Source organism: Orbilia oligospora (genome assembly GCF_000225545.1).
Source record: "Orbilia oligospora ATCC 24927 unplaced genomic scaffold scaffold00210, whole genome shotgun sequence".
In the NCBI taxonomy this organism is placed as follows: Eukaryota; Fungi; Ascomycota; class Orbiliomycetes; order Orbiliales; family Orbiliaceae; genus Orbilia; species Orbilia oligospora.
The window spans coordinates 1,129,944-1,153,011 of NW_011645767.1; the positions used below are offsets into that span (position 1 = coordinate 1,129,944).

Here is a 23,068-nt window from a genome sequence, read left to right on the forward strand (position 1 = left end):
TTTTCATCGTTTCAGAACTGGACGTAACACAAAGCTTACCGTAGAGGCGTACTCGAGTTCCAAGGCGTTTGGCATTTGGACCTCGAGGAGAAACAACTCCTCAACATTTGGGAAGAATTTACTGAAAGTTTCAGCAACTGGGGAATCTAGCGGGTGTCTCTCCAACCTCAGCACTCTCAAAGTTGGACAGACTAGGCCAGGGATATTCTTATGTCCTAAAGAGTGCCATGCCGGAATTTCTAAAGATGTGAGAGTGTTGAACGAAGCTTTTAAGAGATCCAGAGCCCGAAATCTAGCGATGTAACTCTTTGGGTGATAGCTAATGTAGTCTAGACCTTTGGGGAACCGTATTTCCCCTCGGTCTTCCGGTTTCATCCATACTGCTTCGTGAGTAACGAGCTCAAATGAACGAATGTTGAGAATCCGAAGGGTTGTCGGTTGGAATTTTGAAAGCCGATTTACGAACTCCCGAAAAGATTTTATATCTTTAGCGTGGTATTCAATATTGATTCGGGTAACATTGTCGAAAAAGCCCTTTGAAATAGCACCTAGGACTTTGCGATGATTGAAGGGTTTTGGGGGACGCTTTAGCTCGACCCTTCGTCCCTCGAACGTGATTTCAGTTCCTTCAGATCGTATTTTCGTTACAGTACCATCTTCTAGAGTAAGATCGTCACTGTCTTCGTCATCTGTACCGTAATAATCAATTGGGTCCCATAATTTAGGCGTTGCCCATTTATCTTTACCAGACTTGAAAATATCAATTTTTAAGTATCTACCCCAAGAACAGCGTTAGAACTCCTATATAGCTGGCCCTACCTCAAATAAAGCCCGAAAGAAAAAAAGTGGAAAGATACCTAACAGCCAATCTGATATCCGGGTACCTCTCCAGGAGCTTCAAGCAGCCACCTCGATTTGACGTCCGAATATGAACTTCCTTGATACAATGTCTCAAACATATCGAACGAAAATCTTTGCAGGTTGTAGAAATCTTTAGCAGTTGCCATCTTGGAAAGTACGATAGAATCTCTGTTTTTAATTCAACAGGGAGCTTCGCGAAGTAACACTTGCTATCTAGGGTATCCATTTCGTGCGTTTCTGTTAGTCGCTGAGCGGCCAACTTCGATGTGGTGTTTGGCCCGGTATCTTGCTTCATGGTGATAGTAGGAGGATTTCGAGATATGGTATAGTCCTAGTCGAACGAGGGAGGTATGGCGAAATAGATGCTCAATGAGGAGAAGAAGGAATTCTTCGAACAATGAGGATGAAAGGTATTATGACGAGACGCGACGAGAGCTGGACCCTTTGATCTTGTTGGTCATGCAAGACCTAATAGAATCGAAGAAGGTATCGTAGAGTAGACACTTCGTAAGAATGATACAAAGTGTTTTGATAGTGGAAGCCGAAATCTTAGAGGACCACCAATGTGATGGAAGCTTTCGATGGTCAACAATACTCAAATGAGGTCGATGAAAGGGTAAGGTGTGTTGGGGCGGTGCGGGATGGCTGAGGTATAGTTGGTGGACTAGACAGTGATCTGCTTACTAAGGGACTACCAAGTAGCTTATGCTCTATAGACTATAACTCAGTATCTGCCAGTGTATTTAGCACCGTCTCAGTCTTGTATTAAAACGCTTCAGCACGCACCCGTCTAACAACTAGGCTAGCCAGCGTATATATCCGTAGGGCTCTAAATATAATAGGCATATACAAAGGTATATAAAACAGTTGACGCAACTGAGAGACAAAATGCAGAAAAGGAAAAAGACAAAGAAAAAGAAAAAGAAGAGGAGGAAGAGGAGGATGAAGAAGGAGAAGAGGAAGAAGAAAAAGAAGAAAAAGACAAACGACGACCATTTCTCATCATGATATCATACATCTAGAAAAAATACATATATGGAAAACATCTAAACTACAATCAACATCCGCTATAATCCCAAACATTCAAATCAACAAGTCTAATCTCCCACATAACCACATATCTACTCTTTTCAGTGGTGCTCATGAAGACTCTTTGATCGTACGGCCACTTCCGACTGCAGCGTAAAACTTCCAGATTCGACATTCCATCTCTCTTCCACAAGCTCCTCAGGTATTCCAACCTCTGTAAGAGAAGATCGTGATGGAATTGTAGGTTCATGGGCAGAGTGTACCTATCGTCGTTTTGAATCTCAATGGTTTTGACGTTCTTCATAGCTGTCCATTGAAGTAGCCACGGGTCAGGCTATTTTTTTACCGAAAAAATATGTTAGAGATTCATAGCCAAGTGAAGTTGCTTCCAAAAAGCGAGAGGAGAGAATGACCAAGGAAGGCATGAGAGCCTTAACTTACCCATACGTAATCAGCGGTAACCCAAGCGCTCCCATAGATAACCATTTTTGGATTCAAATACAGCGTATCCACATTCGGGAACATCCTGACGAAAATCTCCACGCGCGATTGGCCATAGTAGAGATCCTTCGTGACCTTCAAAACCTTGACATTCGGACAGACCACCAACTGACCAAAGTCACATCGTTCCCTCAAGTAACAAGTCGTAATATCCACCGTAGTCAGAGTATCAGTAGACAATCCGAGGACAACGAGCATATTAAACGGCCTTAAGCAGTCGCTAACATGCATCTGCAAGCGTGTTAGGCCTCCGGGGTATCGAATGAGTCCCAACTCCGATTGAGTTAATTCCATGTCTCCTTGGTCCCAGGTATCTCCGAGCTTGATAGAAAAGCTTCGGAGCCTCAGAGGCCTGTGGTCGGATAAACAGTTTATGATCTCAATGAAGGACCTTAAATGATCAACGTCGCCCTTGATTTCAATATGGCGTACGTTATCAAAAAAGTGTTTGGAGATGGCATTTTGGACTTCAGGCTTGTTGAAAGGTGGAAGGAGGCACCAGAAGATATAGCAGGGAAGAAGCTGGCTGTTGACGTAAGGAAGGTATTCATTTTGGTTCCTTATAAGGGGCCAGCTATCCGGTGGTTCGATTACGATTCTCAGATTCCTGACCGAAAATCCAACCAAAGTTTAGTTAGAAACTCGATCGTCAATCTAGAGCATACGCAGTGTAACGCTAGATAATGGAGGGAGTATGGGGACTCACCGTACAGCAGCTCTTAGATCCTCTCGCTCCTCCAATATCTTCAATAAAACAGAATCTTTTGATGTATAAATAGAAAAAGACTTTAAACGTTCTCGCAAGCAAATTTGATAAAAATGGTGACAAGTTTGTCCAACAGTAACAAGAAAACAATCGGGAAAATATGAGAAAATCATCGTCGTAAGTTCAACGGGTAAATTTGTAATCCGACGAGGAACTGGGGGGATTTCGGCCTCAGGATTGCCTGTGTCCAAGTCTGGTGTTTCTGCAGAATTAACGATAGTTTCCGTTTCTTCGCAGACTGAATCTGGTTCCACTTGGCAAGGTGGTTCGACGAGGACGAGAGGCTCAGGGCTTTCATGTTCTAGCTCTACTCCGGATGCGCCCAGACCAGGGAGAGTCAGCCATAGGCTTCCGGATTCCTCGCTCCCTCTCTGAGATAATCTCCTTCTTCTGTAGAACAGAGGAGCAAAAGGGAGTGGTATCAGAGCTCTGATGTCTTTCAATTTGTTCATGATTCTCGTACGGAGACGCATTATGAGAGATCGTGGCCGTCGGCGTTAGTATACAAGTTACAATGGGTGTTTAGCTGGGGGCTACTAGAAAATCGACCAGGGGTAGGGGTTAGAGATATTAAGAATCTCAAAAATATTAAAAGTTAAACATTAATATGGGGGATTCGGATTGAAGTCACAATTGAAGATGGTTGGAAAGCTGTGAAGGTGCTAGCTAGGACATTCTCGCCGATTTATAAATTTATAGAGGGGGCGCACATATGTAAGATATAATAGCCCACTTGAGTAGGGAATATAATAATATTTTAATATTAGAGCCGCGGATCTGGATATCCGACGGTTAACTTCATTCACATCACGTATATTGGCCTCGTATTGCTCAGGTTTATGAGTCAAGTGAATTGCTGAAATTATTCTGCGTCCGCATCGTCATGGCCGGTTGTCCCTATAAATTTCAAAGTATTGAGGTATCAAAGGAAAACATGGATCCCACGTGCTCGACTGACACAGCGCGGTTTGATATATTCCCTCACTGATTAGAGGTAGTTGATGATTTACCTGTTATCTCTGCGGCGATCGTGTATGATAAATATATAGAGGATTGGGACTAAGCCCTAACTTATGACGTAGGCCGGTACGCACATGTATATTAGAGTAAGTATGGCCTCGTGGCCGGTCTCGTAAACAGAGAACCATTTAAACCACGAGCTTAACGCTCCTGGCTAATCTAGATACTAGCTAGAACAAACTACTACATAATTGCGTGCAAATCGATCTCGTGTCCGTTAAATCGGACCACTCTCCGCTCGAGGTTTAATTGGATGTGGTCCATGCTTTAAATATGCATATGCACGTCGTAAAATCCAATATTGTGAATATGTATATATATATCTTCGATCAGTTGTTGTAAATAGAATGGCTGAATATATAGATCGTATACAATTACATTAAATCTACTCTAGATATATCCGACGAACAATAAAAATTAGAAAGTACTAAAAATACAAGAAACCTCGCTTTGCTATCTTCCTCATACCCGTTGCATAAATACTACATCATTGCAGAAATAGATCTATATATAATCTAGAACCTCTTCACAGCCAGTCCCTCTACTAGCCGAACCACAATATCATCAACCTCAACCTGTGCCACAAACCCACCACTCCCGCACTCCACACTAACAGACAAGCTTCCGCTCGCCCCTTCTTCGATAGTAAACGGCACACTCTTGACATCTTGCCAAACGTTAGGACACCCACTCAATGGTGTCCTAGCAATAAGACTTCCACCATACCTAACACCCACAAAACATCCATTACTCTTTGCAGACTTCACTTTAGTCTGCAACACCCATTGGTCACCACCACCGGGGAAACTTGAGAGACTAGCTGTAAGAGTGTAGGTCACAGCTTCGGAGGTAAAAGGTACTGGTCCAAATTGAATATCTCTCGAACTAACGCCTTCGATAATTCCAGCGGAGTAGCCAAGGGTTCCGGCGTCGATGGGGGTTATAGATTCAAGAACGCTACTGACGTATTGAACACCTTCTGAAAAATCCCCACCACTCTTGAAGTTTACTAGTAAAACCTCTTGGCCAAGCGTAGGTGGTGTAAAAGTCGCAGCTGAGATTGGACGAATATCAACAGCGTCTAGGATTACTTCTGCATCTTCGGACCCGGGGATGGCAACTACCAGAGTTATCGAATCAACAGACGGTGTTATAATAATCTGTTTTGGAGTGAAAGAATTCGAGACCGGAATGATATCAGTAGCAGAGCTATCGGAAATAGCAGCAATTGATAGGAGGATATCAGGGGTATAAGTATTCCAAGTGATGGAATAAGTAAGACCTGGGGTAACCGGGATGATTCGTGATAATCTCACGCTGCTTGCGCCAGTGAACAAAACTTGTAAAGCGGAGGGATTGATATCACCGTTTACGAAGTATGCGTCAATAGAAGTCGATACACCTGTAGCAATCCATTGTGAAAGTGCATCATCGGATGTGAAATGAAAGTTGTAGCCGGTGGAAGGACTCCATTCTACAGGGTTACAGATACCAGTTGGTGTCGTGAATGATGCGCTTCCAAATGTAGTGGCGGTTGAAGTACTGCTAGTCGTTGACGGCGTTGTGGTCGTGGTAGTGCTCGAGGAGGTTGTAGTTGGAACGGGAACCCCTGAAGAGTAGAGTTCAATGTATCCTCCTGCACCGCAAGTCTGGCTGTTATCGCCTGAGCAACGGACGTTACAGCTTGATGGAGAAGAAGCCGGAGTTGCAGCTGGGTTCAAAGTGTTTCCGCACCAACCTAAGTTAAATCAGCATCCACTTTCTATTATATCAAAATGTATTATATTCATGGGAAACAAAACTTACACTCGCTTCCATATTCCACACCGGCAAACTTCGCCTGTCCAAAACTCCAGCAGTAATACTGACAAAGTTCATGCGTCATACTTTTGGACGAGAAAACCTTCGACAAGGCCTTGCCTGACGACGGTTCTTGGTAACAACCCATAGAGGTATACTCAATATCATCATTATGAATATCCGGCTCTGGCCTCCCTTCAATGCTGGTATCAAAAGTATAGATATTGATTCTATCGCCTGCACCACACTTTAGAGTAGCGTCTCCAGCGCAAGCCATATTACATTCTTCAGACAGGACTTGGAAGGAAGCAGGGTTGATACTGTTGTCGCAGTAGCATTCACGGCCGTATTCAACACCGTAGTAGGTATAACCCTTAGAGGAACAGGTGCTAGCGCAGAGAGAAGGGGTTAAAGCGTTGTCTGGGAATTGATAACGGAGGGCTTTCCCGGAAAGGCCATCGATGTAGCAGCCTAGGTGAACGGTTGGAGTACCCGTTTGGCTGGTTGTTGTGCTACTAGTGGTTGTGGTTGTGGTTGTAGATGTAGTTGTCGACGCCGGGTCACCATTTGGAGATGGTTCTTTTGACGTGGTAGGCTCTGGTTCTTCAGATGTAGTAGGCTCTGGCTCTAGCTCCTCGGAGGTAGTGGGTTCGGGCTGAGGCTCTTCAGTGGTGGTGGAAGTGGTGCTTGATGTGGTAGTATCTTCAGGCTCTTCACTGGTGGTGGTACTGGTAGTAGTGGTGGTAGTGGTGGTAGTCGAGCTGGTTGTCTCTGGTTCTTCGCTAGTGGTAGTTGGGGTGGTTGTAGTGGAGCTAGTAGTTTCTGGCTCCTCACTAGTGGTGGTGGCGCTAGTAGTAGAAGAAGTAGTGCTATCTTCTTCTTCACTAGTAGTAGAAGCAGTGGTGGAAGATGTAGTGGAAGATGTAGTAGAAGATGTAGTAGGCTCTGGCTCCTCGCTAGTGGTACTACTCGTAGTGCTAGTAGTAGTAGTGGAAGAAGTGGTACTGTCCTCCTCCTCCTGGCTAGTCGTAGTACTGGTAGTAGTAGAAGAAGTAGTAGAGGAAGCGGTCGTTTCGGGTTCCTCACTAGAGGTAGTACTAGCGGTGGTGGTAGTAGAAGCAGTAGTAGTAGCCTCCGGTTCTTCACTAGTAGTAGCACTAGAAGAAGTAGTCTCAGGTTCCTCACTAGTAGTACTGCTAGAAGAAGTAGTCTCAGGCTCCTCACTAGTGGTACTGCTAGAAGTGGTAGCGCTAGAAGTAGTCGTACTCTCTGGCTCATCCTCCTCCTCGCTACTGCTACTCATAGTAGTAGTAGATGAACTAGTAGTCGTAGTAATTGCCGTCGTAGTTTTACAAGATGTCTTCGTCGTAACACTTTCCGTCTGCACCGTCGTCTCCGTCACAAACTTCGTAATAAAAACCGTCGTACTAACTTCCGGCAAAGTCAAGCATTTGCAAGCACTAGTGACTCTACTAGCCGGATACGTTGTCGCCAACCAACTCGGAAACGGTATTTCGCTGCCCTCTGCCCTTCTCCTAAGCATGTCTTCATAGCTGTCTTGTTCGGGATTATAGGAACCATAAGAACCATCATCCCTTTTGTAGAATACTGTTGTAACAGCTGTTTCGGTGGAGACTAAAGTCGTAGGGACGGAGATCGTGGTGGTCGAGGTTACGGATATGTAGGCACCGCAGAAAGTTTTGGCTTCAGCAAGATTTACGGTGTTACGTAGAGCGCGAAGAAGGTTATCAGCATTACAAGCGTGTGTCGAAGTTGTAGTTGTGGCTTGACGACGGTAGAGGTTTGGCTTGACGTCCCCGTTTTGGTGTAGAGGCGAGGAGAGGGAGAAGGGAAGGAGAGGGAGGAGGACGGGAAGGACGCTTGATAGACGCATTTTTAAAAATACTATATACTTGTAAAAACAAGAGATAAGGGATAGTGACAGTCAGAAGCCTAGATTTAGAATCTAGAGCTCCAAATAGAGCGAACGGTTAAACGAATGGACAGTTTATCTTCGTCGTCGTCCTGAAGCCTTTCGAACGTGGCCCCGATATATCGACAGATATGGTCGAAAAGGCAATGACTGCGTTGGCCCTGTTGGATTTTCAACTCAGCCTTCCCAATTCGAATACTGGACTCCCTTGGATTGAAGCTTGAAGGATGTCAATCGAATCCTGAGCTTCCAAACCCTGGATTGCACTCAAAAGCAAAGGAACTGGCTAAAAGAATGAAAACGAAATAAAAACTAAAAGGAAAGACACCGATCGTCAGGTACGGTAGCGCCAGGGGGGCTGACCGCCTTATATATGTATGTACAACGTTCGTGCAATACGGGTTCAATTTGCCATCCACGATAGCGGCAACAACGGCAATGGCTTCCAAGCCAAACCCAAGCCCACGGGGCGTTCTCCACCGTTTTACCTGGCACGTCCATGTTACCTAAACGTTTATAGAACTAGCATGACGAGACGGAACAAAATTTTAATTTTTTTGTTAGTCTACACATGCACGGCGGTTGTGACTTGAGGATACCCTAAGCCTGTTACCCAAAATCCTCCTATTTCCGCTTCCTCATTCCGCTCGATTCAACGGTGATTACGGTGATATCGATTCTTGTGTATATACACTCGAAGATGAGACCTGATCGGAGTTCGAATTCTTATCATCTGCAGGTCGAAAGACAAGAATGGAAGTCAAGAGGAACACATCACAAAAGTTCAGCTCCAGCGCCTAGATATCTTCCTGCATATTTATGTCCTTGGCGAAACCATTATCTCACTCGCGATATCGAAGGATTTTATACAAAAACCAGGGGTTCAAGGAGAACGCGAGCTAACCAAACCAATGCCGCACAAAGTGGGTCCCCATGACAAAAACAGAAGCCCAGAGAAACGCCACGTGAAAACCGGTGGGGCGGCCTACGGACGCCACCAAATTTAATCTGTAGGGAAAATTGCTGCATATTGGACGGAGCAATTCTTCCATTCGCTACACATTGACGACGCGTCGTCACTCCTTCAGCCGTAACGCAAGTCTGGTGGTGGTCTGACCTCGTCATTGTCGGATGTCGGATCTGATAATAACATTTCAGATAATATCGAGTTCGGAACGATTGTGCCGTGTGGAGCTGCACAGCCCAAGGGGGACAGCTTTAACTTCAAGAACTTTCCGAAAACAAAACCTAAATAATAGAGATAGCAGAGTATATTCCAATTGCTCATACCATATAGCTATAATACTGGGGATAAAATCCAAAAGTTCAAATAAATAACCACAACCGCCCAAGCCTGGATGTATGCAAAAAAAAATATGACGCTTGAAAAAAAGAATACAAAATCTCAATTCTTCTCCCTTCTGAAAAACTATAGATCAATCAAATTCTCCGCTACGACAGGTGGCGAATGCACTGGCTGCTGTTCTATTGGTTTCTGCGCTGGTGGTTGGTAATACGCATGCGGGGGTACCTGCTGCTGCTGCTGCGGCTGAGGGGGGTATGAATTGTAAAAATCGGTTGATACCGATTCTTGCACCTGTGTCTGTGGTTGCTGCTGCAGGGGTTGGTTCTGTGGCGCTTGTGTCTGTGGCGGTGGCTGCCATTGTTGTGCGGGTGGTGAATTGACCGACTGTGGCGGATAGGAGGGTGTAGATGTTGCTTCTTGCGCGGGCTGCTGATGTTGAGAATATTGCCAATACTGCTGCTGCTGCTGCTGTGGTGGTTGTGGTTGCTGCGATTGTTCTTGAGGGGGGTATGAGGGTTGGGACTGTGGTAACTGCTGAGGGGCTTGGTATTGTTGATAAGGATCCTGGGGTGGATATGACTGCGTGGATTTCATTTGTGATTCAGATGGCTGTGAGGGTCCTGTAGGCTGTTGTGGAAGCTGTTGAGGTGGTGCATACTCTGTTCGCGGGGTTTGGGGGGGTATGGAAGAGTATGCGGAGGGCGGATAGTCCGATTGCGGAGTTTGATTGGGCTGTCGCTCTTGAACCTGTGGAGTCGATGCAGACTGGCCATTTGGTATTTGAGGCGGATATGCCTGTTGTTGCTGAGGAGGTGGGGAGGTCAAAGAGGGGTAAGCGCCAGGCGGTTGCTGCTGCTGCTGCTGTGATGGCATCGAGGGGTACATGTTGTATTTCTGGGACTCTTGGGATGTTACACCTGTCGGTTGTGCATACTGTACGGGCGGCGTAGGCTGGTATTGTGATTGCCGTTGTGATGGCAGAACTTGATATGTGGATTGCGGCCGGGAGTAAGGGGTCTCAACTGGGGCCGGGGTAGAGAACTGTGCGCCGTAGAAGCTTTCGGCGTTTTGAGGAACATTTGCATAAGATGGTCGGGCGGCGTAGGATGTGTTTCCGAGACCATGACGGGAGTAGGTATATGATAACCGGTCTTCTAGCATCTTATCGTAGTACCGTACCACCGTTGCAAGTTTCGCATGCAAGTCACAGAGCGCCTCTGCATCAAGTTTTCATTAGCCACCTTGCGATTGAATACGTAGACAGACAGACTTACCATATTTACTCATGGTCTCCCCGAACGTTCTAGCCAGTTTGGGTCTTAACTTTCCAATACTCTCGTATAGTTCCTGAATCGCAGGCTCCCGGAGAATTGTTCCAGGGGGCTGGCTTTGCAACTTATGGACCAGCGTGGAAAATAGGTTGATGTTCTCAGCCTCTGTCGGAGAAAGTTCGTAGTCTGGTCGTACAGCGGCAACGGTCGCAGGTTGGGCGCTAGCGGCAGCAGCAGGGTTATTCCAAGCAGATTTCTTCTTTTGCTCTTCCATATCGGCGAGCGAGGCAGCGATAGCTGCTTTTAATTCGTCGTCTTCTTCCTCCTCGGTCTGCTGCTTTGGCTGGGGCGCCGAGGAAGAGGCTTTGGTGTCGGATTGCTTGTTATTCTCGCCCATGGCTTTTAACTGAGACTGGGAGACGTAACCAGAGCTACCTTTCCCACCACGAGCTTCTTCTTCAGACATCTTGAGAGCCATCCTAAGGTCGGCGTCGAAACCGCTTTCATCTTGAACACGGGCATCTCTGGGCTGCATGTATCCTGGTCCGGAATAGTTACGGCCTTGGATTTGCTGATGGTGGTGCTGCTGCTGATGCAGGATGGGTTTGGATATTTCTTTTCGGGTGAGCTTGTTATGGCAGCCATCACAGACCCTAACTGCCTGAGGTATTCCGATATGTACGAGGGGTAGCGTTTTCGAGGAACATGTACCGCAGAAGACGTTTCCACAGTTTCGGCAGTGATGTTTGCGGTTCATCATAGTAAAGGAGTTCCGGCACCCGAGGCAGACATCCGAGTCCGCCCATTCCGGCGGCTTTTCAAGGATCAGTTAGCTTTCTTGATAAACAGTATATAAAGGAACGGCATAGAAGGGTGGAAGTACAGCAGAAGAGTCGACGAAGGCCTTAGAAATCTGAGAGGGCGGGGGAGGAAACTGGTAGCCATCGGCTTTGAGTAGACGATAGGTCTCGCCGACGTGAGATAGGGAAGGTTGGCCTTCAAAAGCGATCGTCCAGCCTTGGATTAGTTCGAGGATTTTAAATTTGACGTCGAGGTTAAGGGGTTGAGCGGAGGCGTTCATGAGCGAGACGAGGTTGTCGATGAACTCCCTGGAGGCGATTTCCTGCAGAAAGTGGGATCCTCCGTTCTTCACGCAGGCGTCCGTCAACTACCCACCGATACCATATCTTATTAGCATTCTCCCGAACACGCTATTCTTAACATAAAGGATGAAGTACCTGCAAAGCAGCGAGCTGGATGTTTGGATTCTTGTTGCCTATCCTCCGTTTGAGAGAGCGCATGGCTTCCTTGGGGGCAACCTGTTTGCTTCTGATGAGGTCGCATATTTCGAGGTTTGCCGCCATATCCTCCCTGGAGCCTCTGTTAATTATACTATTTTGTACATATCTGCTGAGAAGAAAAGGGGGGCATACAGAGCGGAGGAGGTGGCCTTCTCGATCTGTTCATCGAAGGCCGTTGTGCCGGACCCAAACCACCCCGCCATAATGCGTATCTCTCGGTTACTCTCTTAAACTTTCAGCCAGTGAAACAAACAGCGAAAAATAAAGACTACCGTATTGTTGCCGCTGGGATTCGGGTGTACTAGACTGTTATCGGGAGTGTTAGCGGAGGTTGGTAGTGCTGATGATGGTGATGGTGATGATGTTGTTTGGGGATGGTGGTGATGATGGGAGAAGGAAGTTGAGATGTGGAAGAGCAATATGACGTTGGTGAGGGAAGTAGGATTTGGCCCACTCAGCCTGGTGTTATACTGATGACAAAGCAATACAACTTAAATACACTTATTACTTTATACTAAGTACGTATCTAGTAAGTAATCCTACATTACAAACGCCCCATTTGTTCAAATCCCGATTTTTATTTTGTAAATAACCATCTGTATCCATTTTATTGTATTCACAGAGACGCCGCGTACGCAGTTGTACAGTGCATGATCGAAAGCTAGGAGGGAGTTTGAGGCCAAGAACGAGAAGCTGCGCAAGCTCGCCTAGCCTAATATCTCTTGGCATCTCTCTCTTCTAATTTTATTTGGACATCACCAGACACTGTCATGTCCCCATTCCAGAGATTCTTACTTTGCATGTATATTGTGCCCAATACCCAAGTAATACTAGAAATAGATCGATAGAGTCGGAGTTATGTGCTAAGTGTCCTTCTGCCATTCTATTAATTACTACTAAGTAATCAGCGCTGCGTTGCATTGGAGTTGCAAATTGTGTTGTTCCGACGTCTGGTGGTTACTGGGTCGGACTTGGCTGGTCCATGTGCTCCGCCGCCCGGTTACGTTACTTACGCCGTTCGATCTTTCTGATATCTCGAACCTCAACTTCTCTCCGAACATACATCTCATATATATAAAACTCAACTCCGGCTGACTGCGATTGAATTATTCAGCATTCGATAGACCTATATACTGTATATCCTCCATATATAGCTCGCATTCTACAGTAGATATCCAGCTAGTAGCATCTATAGACGCCGGTTTGAAGTTCGAAGTTTGTCAGCGGTGGCATCGTCAGCATTGATAGCAGTATCACCAGGATCATCGAGTAGCCTCAAACATCACCAACACCCGTCGAAAGTCGAGGCTTTGGGCCCCTTTACCACCCGTCCAGCAATTGTCATTTGCGATACAACTTGAAATAATCCAACTCTCCGACCGAAGAATCTAGCTAGGATTGTAATCCATCGTATTTCTCTCACGCCCCGGGGCCGGGTGGTGCAGTAATGCCTACCGCAGTGCCGTCGCCCTTCCCCTCCTTTTCTTCGACCATTATCGCCGGTGCCACTGCCACTACTACCACTTCTTCTAGTCCTCAGGGCTCTTCTAAGAGCTCTGTTGCCTCAGCAGACACCAGCATGACCTCCATCGGCTCCGGAGGTGCTGGTGGTAGTGGCAGTAATGGTGGTGCTGGCGGAAAGCGGGTCTTGAAGCATCTCGACGAGTTGAAATTGAAAATAGATGCTGAGAAGCCAAAACCCTCTCTCTCGGTAGGGCCCTCGTTCTTTCATCAATTTATATATTTTTTTGATTGCTTGTCTCTCTTCTTTCTGTTTCTGTTCTTCGCCAGAGTAGATGAACGGTTGTTGATATAATGTCGAATATAGATTGGAGCGCTGTTGATGCTTGCCCAGCGCCGGTTCAAAGCCGCCCTCATGAACATCGAATTCCAACGGTTGGACCTTGCATATGTCGACTTCAACGTCTCCATGGACATTCTCATCAATGTCATCCCCCACCATCGCGAGTTCCCCACGTGGATCAATCGCAACCTCAACAACAACGTCACCGAGTTCAAGGCTCTCAAACAGGTAGTCCTATTAATACTAGCGTTAATGAATACGTTGAGGTTGTCATGAGTGGACGGAATGGGCTGACAAAAGAGTGGTGGTTGCTGCCTCTAGGATATGAAGAAACACCTAGACCGGATGGATAACATAAAGCGAATCATCTCTGAAGACAACATCAAAAACAATACACAACCTCCTGTCGAAAACAATATACCCTCTTCTCCTCCTCTTCGTATTGCAACCACTACAAAGGATTCCCCTCCGACTCAGGACGCAGCAGGAGCAGCAGCAGCAGTAGTAACAGGAGCAGCTATGGCATCCAACGGACATTCTGCCGCTATATCGATAAAACAGCCCCCACCCCGTCCTGCTAAACCGAAAGATCTCAAAAACTATCATCACGGTACCCACTTCCCTTTTACTTTTATGTAGTCTGCACTTCTAGAAAATCTTTCCAGATGCTGATGGTTAGATGGATCGGTTTATTATAGACGCAAGAAAGTCGACAGACAGACCACCATCCCGAGGACTTCCCATCATCACGACTACCGCAACATCGGTTTCGAGGTCATCCCATGATCTTCTGAAGGAACGTTTTGAGAAACTCAGGGACTCAGCCAATGGCCCTCCGTCCAGTCATTCTCGAATATCAATAGCGGACCCAGCGGGCATGCGTCGACGTCTCCCTAGCATACCTGGCATGCCTAGCGTATCAACCGACGAATCCTCACTTCCTCGACCACCTTCACCAACTTACTCACCGGTACGACAGTATCCTGACGGTTCATCATATTTCCCTGTCCCTGGAGACTCGCAGGCTAGGCCCCTTGTTCGAGCTGCTTCCAACACTTCTCTCGACGGCTATGCTCGTCCCAGCAGCACAGCTTCTGCCCCAGTACCACTGCCCTCCACCACACCAACACCGATGCCCCCTAACAACACTGGTGACACCACAGTATCTGCTGAGAGGCTGTCCGAATGGCTCGTATCGCATAAGTCAGTCCTAGTCATCGATGTGCGGGAACGAACCGAGTTTGACGAAGGCCACATCTTTACCCGGGATATAGTTTGTATCGAACCTACGGCTTTGCGGGATAAGTACGCTCCCCTAAAGATAGAGACTCTGTAAGAGCCATGCGTATGCAATTGCTAATCTTATTCCTCGCAGTATGTCTGCGGATCAATTAGAAGATGCACTATCGATATCCCCAGACAAGGAGCAGCTCATGTTCAAAAAAAGGGATCAGTACGACTTCGTAGTATACCATGACCAGTCTTCCTCTGCTCTTACCACATACCAACGAGGCGCCGACAAGCAACTTCCTCAGCGAGCCCTCAAAGTACTATTTCAAGCAATTTATGAGCTAGCTTACGATAAGCGGCTAAAAAACCCACCCAAGCTGCTCGTCGGTGGTATCCATGCTTGGTCGGAATTTAACGGTCCAACATCACTCGTTCAAACAACCCAATCTACCCATAAGTCCACTCTGGTTCGAGCGGGCGCAAAAACCTCAACGACATCCCAGTCCTCTATTGCGGCGAGGAGAAAGGACAAGAATAGAATCACTTTGCTCGGCCAGGTATTGCCGGATGGGAAAAGATCAGAGTTGAGCGATGCCCAGCCTATCAACCAGGAGGAGGAGGCTGAATGGATTGCACGGTTGCGGAGGGAAAAGTACGTCTACCCATTGTGAAATCCTTTTTTAAAAACAAAGATCCTAACGAATTGAAGTAGCACAACCATCAGCGTGAAACGGCCGACGGGGCTCGATACTACCGACCCCAAGTCGCACAACAGAGCTGCTTCACTCGTTAGTATGGACTTCGAGCGATCCCCTGATATCGAGGAATTTGTGAGTACCCTCAACACCCCTTGCATCAATCCTCAGGCCCCTCGTAAATGATTTAGGCTATGCTGTAACAATTCTAACAATCCATAGTTCCAACGTTTCCCTGCGCTGGGCCAAAACCATATGGACTTGCCCGCGCCCCCCGCTAAAGTGCCATTATCACCACCCATTGAAGGCGCTAGCCAACAGGCGGCGGCATACCCTGTACTCCCTCCGCTGGGAAGTGCCAATAGGCCCAGCACCTCCCCAGCCCCCAGTATACACGAAGAGCAGCAGAACCACATGCCTCCTCCTACACGTGCACCGCCCCCACCCCCAATCCCCTTAAAAGAGAGCCTTGACACCAACTTGGCGCGAAGAAATACTATCATCGACCACGTCTTCCACGGCTTTACCGATGTACAAAACCCTTCCTTCCACCCTGTCACTCCATCCTCACCGTCCCGACCACCGCCAGCAGTTCCTAAAAAGAGCTACAGTGGTGTATCAGAGCACCACCAACCCCAAGCTCCGGCCCTTGATTCCATCAGTGTCCCATTCATCACGCCAGCCGGACCAACTGGTTTTGGTACCACCGGTCTTAAGAATCTCGGAAATACATGCTATATGAACTCTATCATTCAGTGCATGTCCGGTACCGTTCCGTTAGCTAGATACTTCCTGAGCGGCTTCTATAAAGGCCATCTCAATCGCGAAAATCGTCTGGGCTCACGCGGAATCTTCGCCGAAGCGTTCGCAAACCTCAATCGCAACCTCTGGGAGGAAACATACGCCTTCGTATCTCCCGTTACTATCAAGGATATATCAGGGCGTCTAAACTCCCAGTTCCGCGGTAAAGATCAGCAGGACGCGCAAGAGTACCTCGAATTCTTCCTAGATTATCTCCATGAAGATTTAAACGCCAATGCGGGAAAGCCAAGGCTTCGAGAGCTTACAGATGATGAAGAGAAGAGGCGTGAAGAGCTACCAGTCCAACTCGCCTCGTATTATGAGTGGGAGCGATATGTCCACACCAACCTCAGTATGATTGTGAAGTGGTTCCAAGGACAATTTCGTAGCCGGCTAAAGTGCCTGAAGTGTGGACACACCAGTACGACTTATTCTCCATTTATGTACCTTTCGCTTCCTATTCCTGCGAAGGCAGGACCAAACGGGTGTACGCTGAAAGATTGCATGGATGAGTTTACGAAGGAAGAGATTTTAGACGGCGATGACGCATGGCATTGTCCTGTTTGTAAGAAACCACGAAAGGCTAGTAAGCAGCTCAGCATCTCCAGGATGCCGGTGGTGCTCATCATCCATCTTAAAAGGTTTAGCAATCACGGAATGTGGAGGGATAAAGTCAACACGCTTGTCAATTTTGGAAAATCCGTGGATCTCACGAGATATGTACCACCACCGCTGGATCCTAAGGATGTACCGGGCGGTATGGGGCTACCGATGGGCTCCGAAGTTACTCCTCCGTTCTATTATAGCCTTTATGCGGTCACAAACCATTATGGAAGCTTGACAAGCGGGCACTACACTGCTTTTGTGAGAGTTGGAGGGGGCACAGGAGGTAGGGAAGGGGGTGTTTGGCATAGGTTCGACGACACGAAGGCGACAAAAATGGAAACAGATGATGTTGTGGTAAGTTCATTTAATCTCTATCCTTTAGATTTCCCTCTGTGAAGCCGAATACTGATAGATCTCCTTTTTTTTTAGAATCGCAATGCGTACATATTGTTCTGGGTTAGGAATGGAGTTATGTAACGATTGTGATGCCCGTTTTTTCGTTCTGGCAACCCCGGGGGAAAACTTGAAATGTTCAAGGTTGGTATCTAGCTTTCAGCCATTCATCTTGCTTTCTTTGTGAGGATTGGAATGATTATGATATTTGCATTACTTCTTCTTCTTCCCGGTCCTTTTTCTTTTTCTTTCTTTCTTTCTTTTTTTAATGAGGTGACGATAGATGCAGCACAATTCATGTTCATACGATATGATTGGATCCATTTTGATATTGGTTTGCTTCGTCTTGATGACCAAGCTTATACAGTTTACAACTAATCGGTGGCAAGACTTTGATTATCGATAGTTTTTATATTCTTTCATCCGCGTGTTTTAGTCGATGTCACTTTCAGCGATGATGGATTAGCATTTACTTCGTTTTATATATCATATTTTGTTTCTTTTCGTTGGATATTGGTTGCATTCACAGCATCCTTGGATCTCACATTTACAGATCTTAGATGACATAAATTAAAAGCATGAGTCCTTTTATCTATATCTATATCTATATCTATATCTACATCTATATCTATATCTATTTCTATGTTCTACTATACTCGAACGCTGCCCCGTCCTCAAGATACCGTAATATCACTCCGCCAGCTTGTTAAATGAACATGTGGTCAACGGTTGTGTAGATGTGTTATAATTGATTGAACAACGCAGTTCCACAGTTCCCAGACAGAGAGAACTCTAAAGTTTGCTCAAGTCGAAAGCGAATTAATATTAACCGTTAACCACCGAGCATTTGATAGTACCAGCTAGTCATAAATCAAAATGTTACTGGCTGAAGGGCGAAGTATGCGCGGTATAATCTGAGCTTTCGATATGTTTTTTTCTGGTAACGTTACTTTACTTAGTATTTTATCCAATCAGAAAATCGTAATTTCGGATTATCCGTCTCAAGAAACCCTGACAAAACAGAACAAAATAAATAAAATAATAGCGAAAAAAGAGAACAAACTGTTAAATAGCAAGCGCGGGGTATCTACATATGCAAAAGTTCAAAAAACCTATATTCGAAGTCAAATTATAGGTCTAACAAACTGAAGCTACACCCTCAACGGTGTAAGAATGCCCAATCCGAGGAACATGTGCATATGTGGAGTGCTGCACCTTCACCATATGTACTACCCCGGCTCAACACATGGCGTGCAGGCGGTAAACCGGACTAATTTCTAGGATGGCGGATGCAACAGTAACCCAATCCGATCCAGACCGCGCCAATTCTTTGGAGGTGCATGATCATGATATCGACTAAGCTATAAAAAGGAATACTTTGGATACTCCGTGATGGGATGGGAGTTTAGTTTTCAGCTTCTAATCTGCCCCTCCTTCCTCCTCTTCCTTGTATGTCTTTGTTTCCCGAACCCCGACTTGCTTGCATGGACGGTCTTTCTCTTGAAGGTTATTTGCTACTAGCTACTAGAGGCCTAGAGGTAGTAGCTGCATCATTACTTTTTATAAATCAGCGCGGTTTGATTTGTGAAGATAGTGTGGGGTTTCGCGTGGACGGGCTGCTTCCGTTACAGTTCGATATGTTGTACTTCTGGTTTGACCGGAGAGCTACAGGGTTGTGGTATCCCGACGGGTAATGGACGTAATGGATGATATTATCTTCCTTGTTTTTTTTACAGAATCGATTGCATTGATTAAGTATCTATGTGCATGATGGGGGTAAGAGAGGCACTGATGGTGTTTATAAAAGGGAAGGAGGGGTCCGCATTTGATATCCGGCTTTTTTCCTCAGTTTTGTTTTTTGAGAGTATACTTCAAGGCGGTTTGGAGATATCTTCTATCTGCTAATTACATACAGCCAATATATATACCAACGACTAGATATATATAATCTTCTGTTGTTAGATCTAGACTTTGCTACAAGATGGAAGATTTTCTCTCTCACTATGCAGCAGTTTCGTCTGCCGATGGTAGCTATGTGGTACGTTTTATCCATATATACTATCAGAGAACTACGTATCACTCCTCTATATATTCTGACAGCTACTTGCATTTATACAGAAACTATATCTCCAACAGCACACCGGCGAAATCCTCGAAGGAACTTGGTACAAACACGCCCAACAATGGGTGTTCAAACAAATCATGGATGCCGGCGTGGCAGCACTTCCCACTCCTCTCGCTGCCGCAATGAGCCCGGACGATCACATCAGATTATTCTTCGTCGACGACGAGATGGTCATTCAGGAATTCGAGATCGTGAAGGGAGAGGCTTCCATTGGTAGCTTTTGTACTGTCAACGCTAAGCTTCCTGAAGTTGCTGGGTTGTCGGCTGTGCCGAATTATTCTGGTCGGGAGCAGTTTAGGTCGGTTTTTACTCCCTTTCCGTATCTTTGTCTTCTTACATATATCTTATATGGAAAAAGAATTTCGAGGTTTTAACAAAGGAATAATATCGCGTAGACTTTACCACCCTGGCGAGGACGGTTATCTCCAAAACTACGGCCTCAACGGTGGGTTATGGGAGCGTCCAGCGGGAATCGCATCACAAATCGATTTACAATCCCCGATTTGCAGTGTAAACAGCAATCCCTCGGACTGGGGCGTCCCCTGCATCAAAACTTTCTACCGGAACCGCTCTAGTGAGCTCAAAGTGCTAGAGTGGAATGGCTCAGCTAGCGGCTTGCGGGCCGAAACTACCCCGTTCTACAGTCTACCAGAAAGCGCTAAGTTTGCAGCAGCATATACTGAAGCTAAGGGCTCTGGTAGCGACAACATTTCCACACCTGCTAAGGTGATGTTGTTCGTCGTTGAAGACGGACAATTAATGGTTTGTGGGAAGAATGGAAGCTCTAGCTGGAGTCCTCCGCTGGCTGTCAGTATTGAACGGGATGGCACCAATATTGCGGCCGTTAGTGCCAGGGAAGGCGATGGTACTAATGATGTTCATGTGTTCACTTCGGAAGAAGAGGGTCAATTTGTTCATCGTATCTTAAGGGACGGGGAGTGGGAGGATTCCGTGATCAATCCTGCCGAGCTGCTGGCAAATCCTGTCGCCGTACCAATTTTGATACCGGAGATGAGGCTTGGTGCTGGCCATGGTGATTTCAGAATAGGGCCCGGTTCCGGTAACAATACCAACTCAAAAACGAGTCCCGCAGCGCACAGGGATGAAATTGGTGGCATGTCATTCGTAGAGTCGTTGAAAGATGTTGGGTTGACCCTGGGGTCTTTGGGAGAGACTGATAAACAGTTTAGCCATATCCAGATTCCACATGATGAGGATCATGAACATATCGTCTTGCCGAAGCTTACACAGGCAACCTATGAGGACTCGATGGATCGGTTGACATTTTTCTATCGTACTGCTATAGACCAGTAAGTCCTTCCCCTTTATTCTCAAAAGATACTACCTCTGAACTTTGTAATTATTTTACTAACTGCAGAACAGAACTTCTTCACTGCATAAGGCATCATTGATCGATTCAGACCTTCCAGGTTTCCTTTCACTCTCAATAATGAAGCTGCGATACAGGTGGTCTAACCCACGTCAGGACTACTACCCACCACATCTGGACCAAGGCGTCTTTAGAAACATCCTAGACATCTTCAACTTCGGTGGTATCTTCAAAAACGACTATTTAATCCCCATTGTGGAGTTATTCGCTAAATCCGTACCATGGTCTTTCTCCGAAGGCCTCACGGGCTCTGGGGCTCCGTGGCTTTTCGACCGCTCCAAACCCGTTACCATGGCTGGTATCCAATCTGCCACAAAACAGCTACATGGCGCCAATAATGGCAAGGGTCGAGGAATTTATACCAAAGATACCATTGGCGATGATCCACACTGGTTCACTGATGAAAAGTTCGCGCAACAGCATTTCAGCGGTACTAACCCTACCACCATCCGTGCCGCATCGAATAACTGGGTCGGCAGCTTTGTCAGAACTGCGAAAGCACAGCGTCTCAATGGATTTGAAAAGCAAGTCATGGCTGTGAGGAAAAACTTGTTTGTGCAGGACTATAGTTACTTCAGAGCTTCGATGGGTCAAAAGGGCTCGTATGATTTATCATACACTAGTACCCTCCAAGACCGATTCACCGATCTTCACGGCCTTTTCTTTCACGAGAGACATGCTTGTGCTTCTGTCGTTCTATTCGAACTACACGATGACGGGCATTTACACCCTCTTGCGATTGTCTTAGATTACAAAGAAGACGATATCAAACTCCAAGGTCACAGATACGAGAAAACCTCTAGTGCTGCGATGCAAAACTCGGTTGTTATATTTAACAAGAAGACGTCGCCATCCCAGCGTCATGACGAAGAACATGACTGGCCATGGCGATATGCAAAGATGTGTGCTCAAGTCAGCGATTGGCATCGTCACGAAATTGCTATTCATTTGGTCAACACCCATTTGGTCGAAGAAGCCGCTATCGTCGCAATGATGAGAACCGTTGAAGAGAAACACGTTGTTTACAGATTACTCAAGCCTCACTGGGTGAAAACACTTCCATTGAACCATGCGGCAAGATTGATCTTGATGCCGGCCATCATCAAACCTATCGCTGGTTTCCGCCCTAGCGATGTGAACAAATTCACCATGGATGCTTACAAGAATTTCTACTGGGAGGATCTATACATTCCCAACGACCTGAAACTCCGTGGCTTCCCGAACAAGGAATCTGAACTCAATGCGAACAAATACCGCAACTACTCTTACGCAAAAAATATGGTAGTAATGTGGGATATCATCCACACCTTCGTCGGAAAGGTCTTGAACGACCATTATAAGAATGACGATGCGGTCCGCAATGATACCGAAATCCAAGCCTGGGTTCAAGAAATGCAAAGCGATCACGGTGCCCAACAGAAGCATTTCCCAGACATCAAAACCCGAGAGTCGTTAATCAACGTGGTAACAATGTGCATCCACATTGCATCTCCACAACATACTGCCGTCAACTACATGCAAGAATACTACCAAACCTTTGTTCCCAATAAACCCCCATCGTTCTTCAAACCTATTCCAAAAAGTAACGATGAATTGAAAGACGTCAAGGAAGATTTCATTATCTCTTCTCTCCCATTCGTTCCGCCGAGTTTCAATCTTCTTAAACCCTTGAAGAATACAGTTGGAGTCGGAAATGTTTGGTTACTCGCTGCGCATTTACCTCATCTGTTGAGCGAGGAGGTCCATGCTCCGTTGGATATGAGTTCTTACTCTGATCAAGCCGTGGACATTGAGAGGAGATCGGGAACTCCAGATTCGATTAAGGCAGCCGAAGAGTTTAGGACCAGGATTAAGGGGTTGACGAAGGTATTTGATGCACACTCTGGTAAGATGACGGTGAAGGTTACGCCGTCTGGATACAGTGTCATGAATCCCGAGAAGATGGCAGTGTCGATTTTGATTTAGAGGCTGTTTTCAATATTTGATTTTTTGGTTGGTTGTATACTCTGGGTTCTAGAGTGTAGAAGAATGTATAGTTAAATTCTCTCACTTCCCAATTCTCGATAGATAAATTCATCGCATTCCTTATTTCTCAATAACATGATATCACCTCAAATTCATAGTGGCTACGAAAAGATATTATCTATGGCATCATGATAGAAGGTAAAAGTAACATCGTAATTCGCGAAAAGCAATAAATATGCATACAGAATGCTATAATAAGACGAGAGGGTAT

At 46.1% G+C, this 23,068-nt stretch overlaps 6 protein-coding genes across 6 annotated transcripts; 2 read left to right on the forward strand and 4 right to left on the reverse strand.

Annotated features, from left to right (window-relative positions):
- Positions 1 to 3: 3 nt before the first annotated feature.
- On the reverse strand, positions 4 to 1,156 carry AOL_s00210g323 (uncharacterized protein; the record flags this gene model as incomplete). The annotated part of the gene is made up of 2 exons (XM_011129124.1): positions 4 to 775; positions 858 to 1,156. The coding sequence occupies 2 exons, from the start codon at positions 1,154 to 1,156 to the stop codon at positions 4 to 6; spliced, it is 1,071 nt and encodes a 356-aa protein (XP_011127426.1).
- A 762-nt stretch (positions 1,157 to 1,918) lies between these two features.
- Positions 1,919 to 3,630, reverse strand: AOL_s00210g324 (uncharacterized protein; the record flags this gene model as incomplete). The annotated part of the gene is made up of 3 exons (XM_011129125.1): positions 1,919 to 2,224; positions 2,332 to 2,998; positions 3,098 to 3,630. 3 exons carry the CDS (start codon positions 3,628 to 3,630, stop codon positions 1,919 to 1,921), a joined length of 1,506 nt encoding a protein of 501 aa, XP_011127427.1.
- A 1,062-nt stretch (positions 3,631 to 4,692) lies between these two features.
- Positions 4,693 to 7,871, reverse strand: AOL_s00210g325 (uncharacterized protein; the record flags this gene model as incomplete). Its single annotated transcript, XM_011129126.1, has 2 exons — positions 4,693 to 5,915; positions 5,984 to 7,871. The coding sequence occupies 2 exons, from the start codon at positions 7,869 to 7,871 to the stop codon at positions 4,693 to 4,695; spliced, it is 3,111 nt and encodes a 1,036-aa protein (XP_011127428.1).
- A 1,468-nt stretch (positions 7,872 to 9,339) lies between these two features.
- AOL_s00210g326 (uncharacterized protein) lies at positions 9,340 to 11,991 on the reverse strand (the record flags this gene model as incomplete). The annotated part of the gene is made up of 5 exons (XM_011129127.1): positions 9,340 to 10,433; positions 10,491 to 11,301; positions 11,371 to 11,655; positions 11,726 to 11,858; positions 11,921 to 11,991. 5 exons carry the CDS (start codon positions 11,989 to 11,991, stop codon positions 9,340 to 9,342), a joined length of 2,394 nt encoding a protein of 797 aa, XP_011127429.1.
- A 1,244-nt stretch (positions 11,992 to 13,235) lies between these two features.
- AOL_s00210g327 (uncharacterized protein) lies at positions 13,236 to 17,401 on the forward strand (the record flags this gene model as incomplete). Its single annotated transcript, XM_011129128.1, has 8 exons — positions 13,236 to 13,499; positions 13,617 to 13,820; positions 13,914 to 14,202; positions 14,291 to 14,897; positions 14,968 to 15,474; positions 15,535 to 15,652; positions 15,740 to 17,278; positions 17,354 to 17,401. The coding sequence occupies 8 exons, from the start codon at positions 13,236 to 13,238 to the stop codon at positions 17,399 to 17,401; spliced, it is 3,576 nt and encodes a 1,191-aa protein (XP_011127430.1).
- Positions 17,402 to 19,298: 1,897 nt separating this feature from the next.
- On the forward strand, positions 19,299 to 22,797 carry AOL_s00210g328 (uncharacterized protein; the record flags this gene model as incomplete). The annotated part of the gene is made up of 4 exons (XM_011129129.1): positions 19,299 to 19,355; positions 19,436 to 19,740; positions 19,838 to 20,752; positions 20,826 to 22,797. 4 exons carry the CDS (start codon positions 19,299 to 19,301, stop codon positions 22,795 to 22,797), a joined length of 3,249 nt encoding a protein of 1,082 aa, XP_011127431.1.
- Between the last annotated feature and the right edge of the window lie 271 nt (positions 22,798 to 23,068).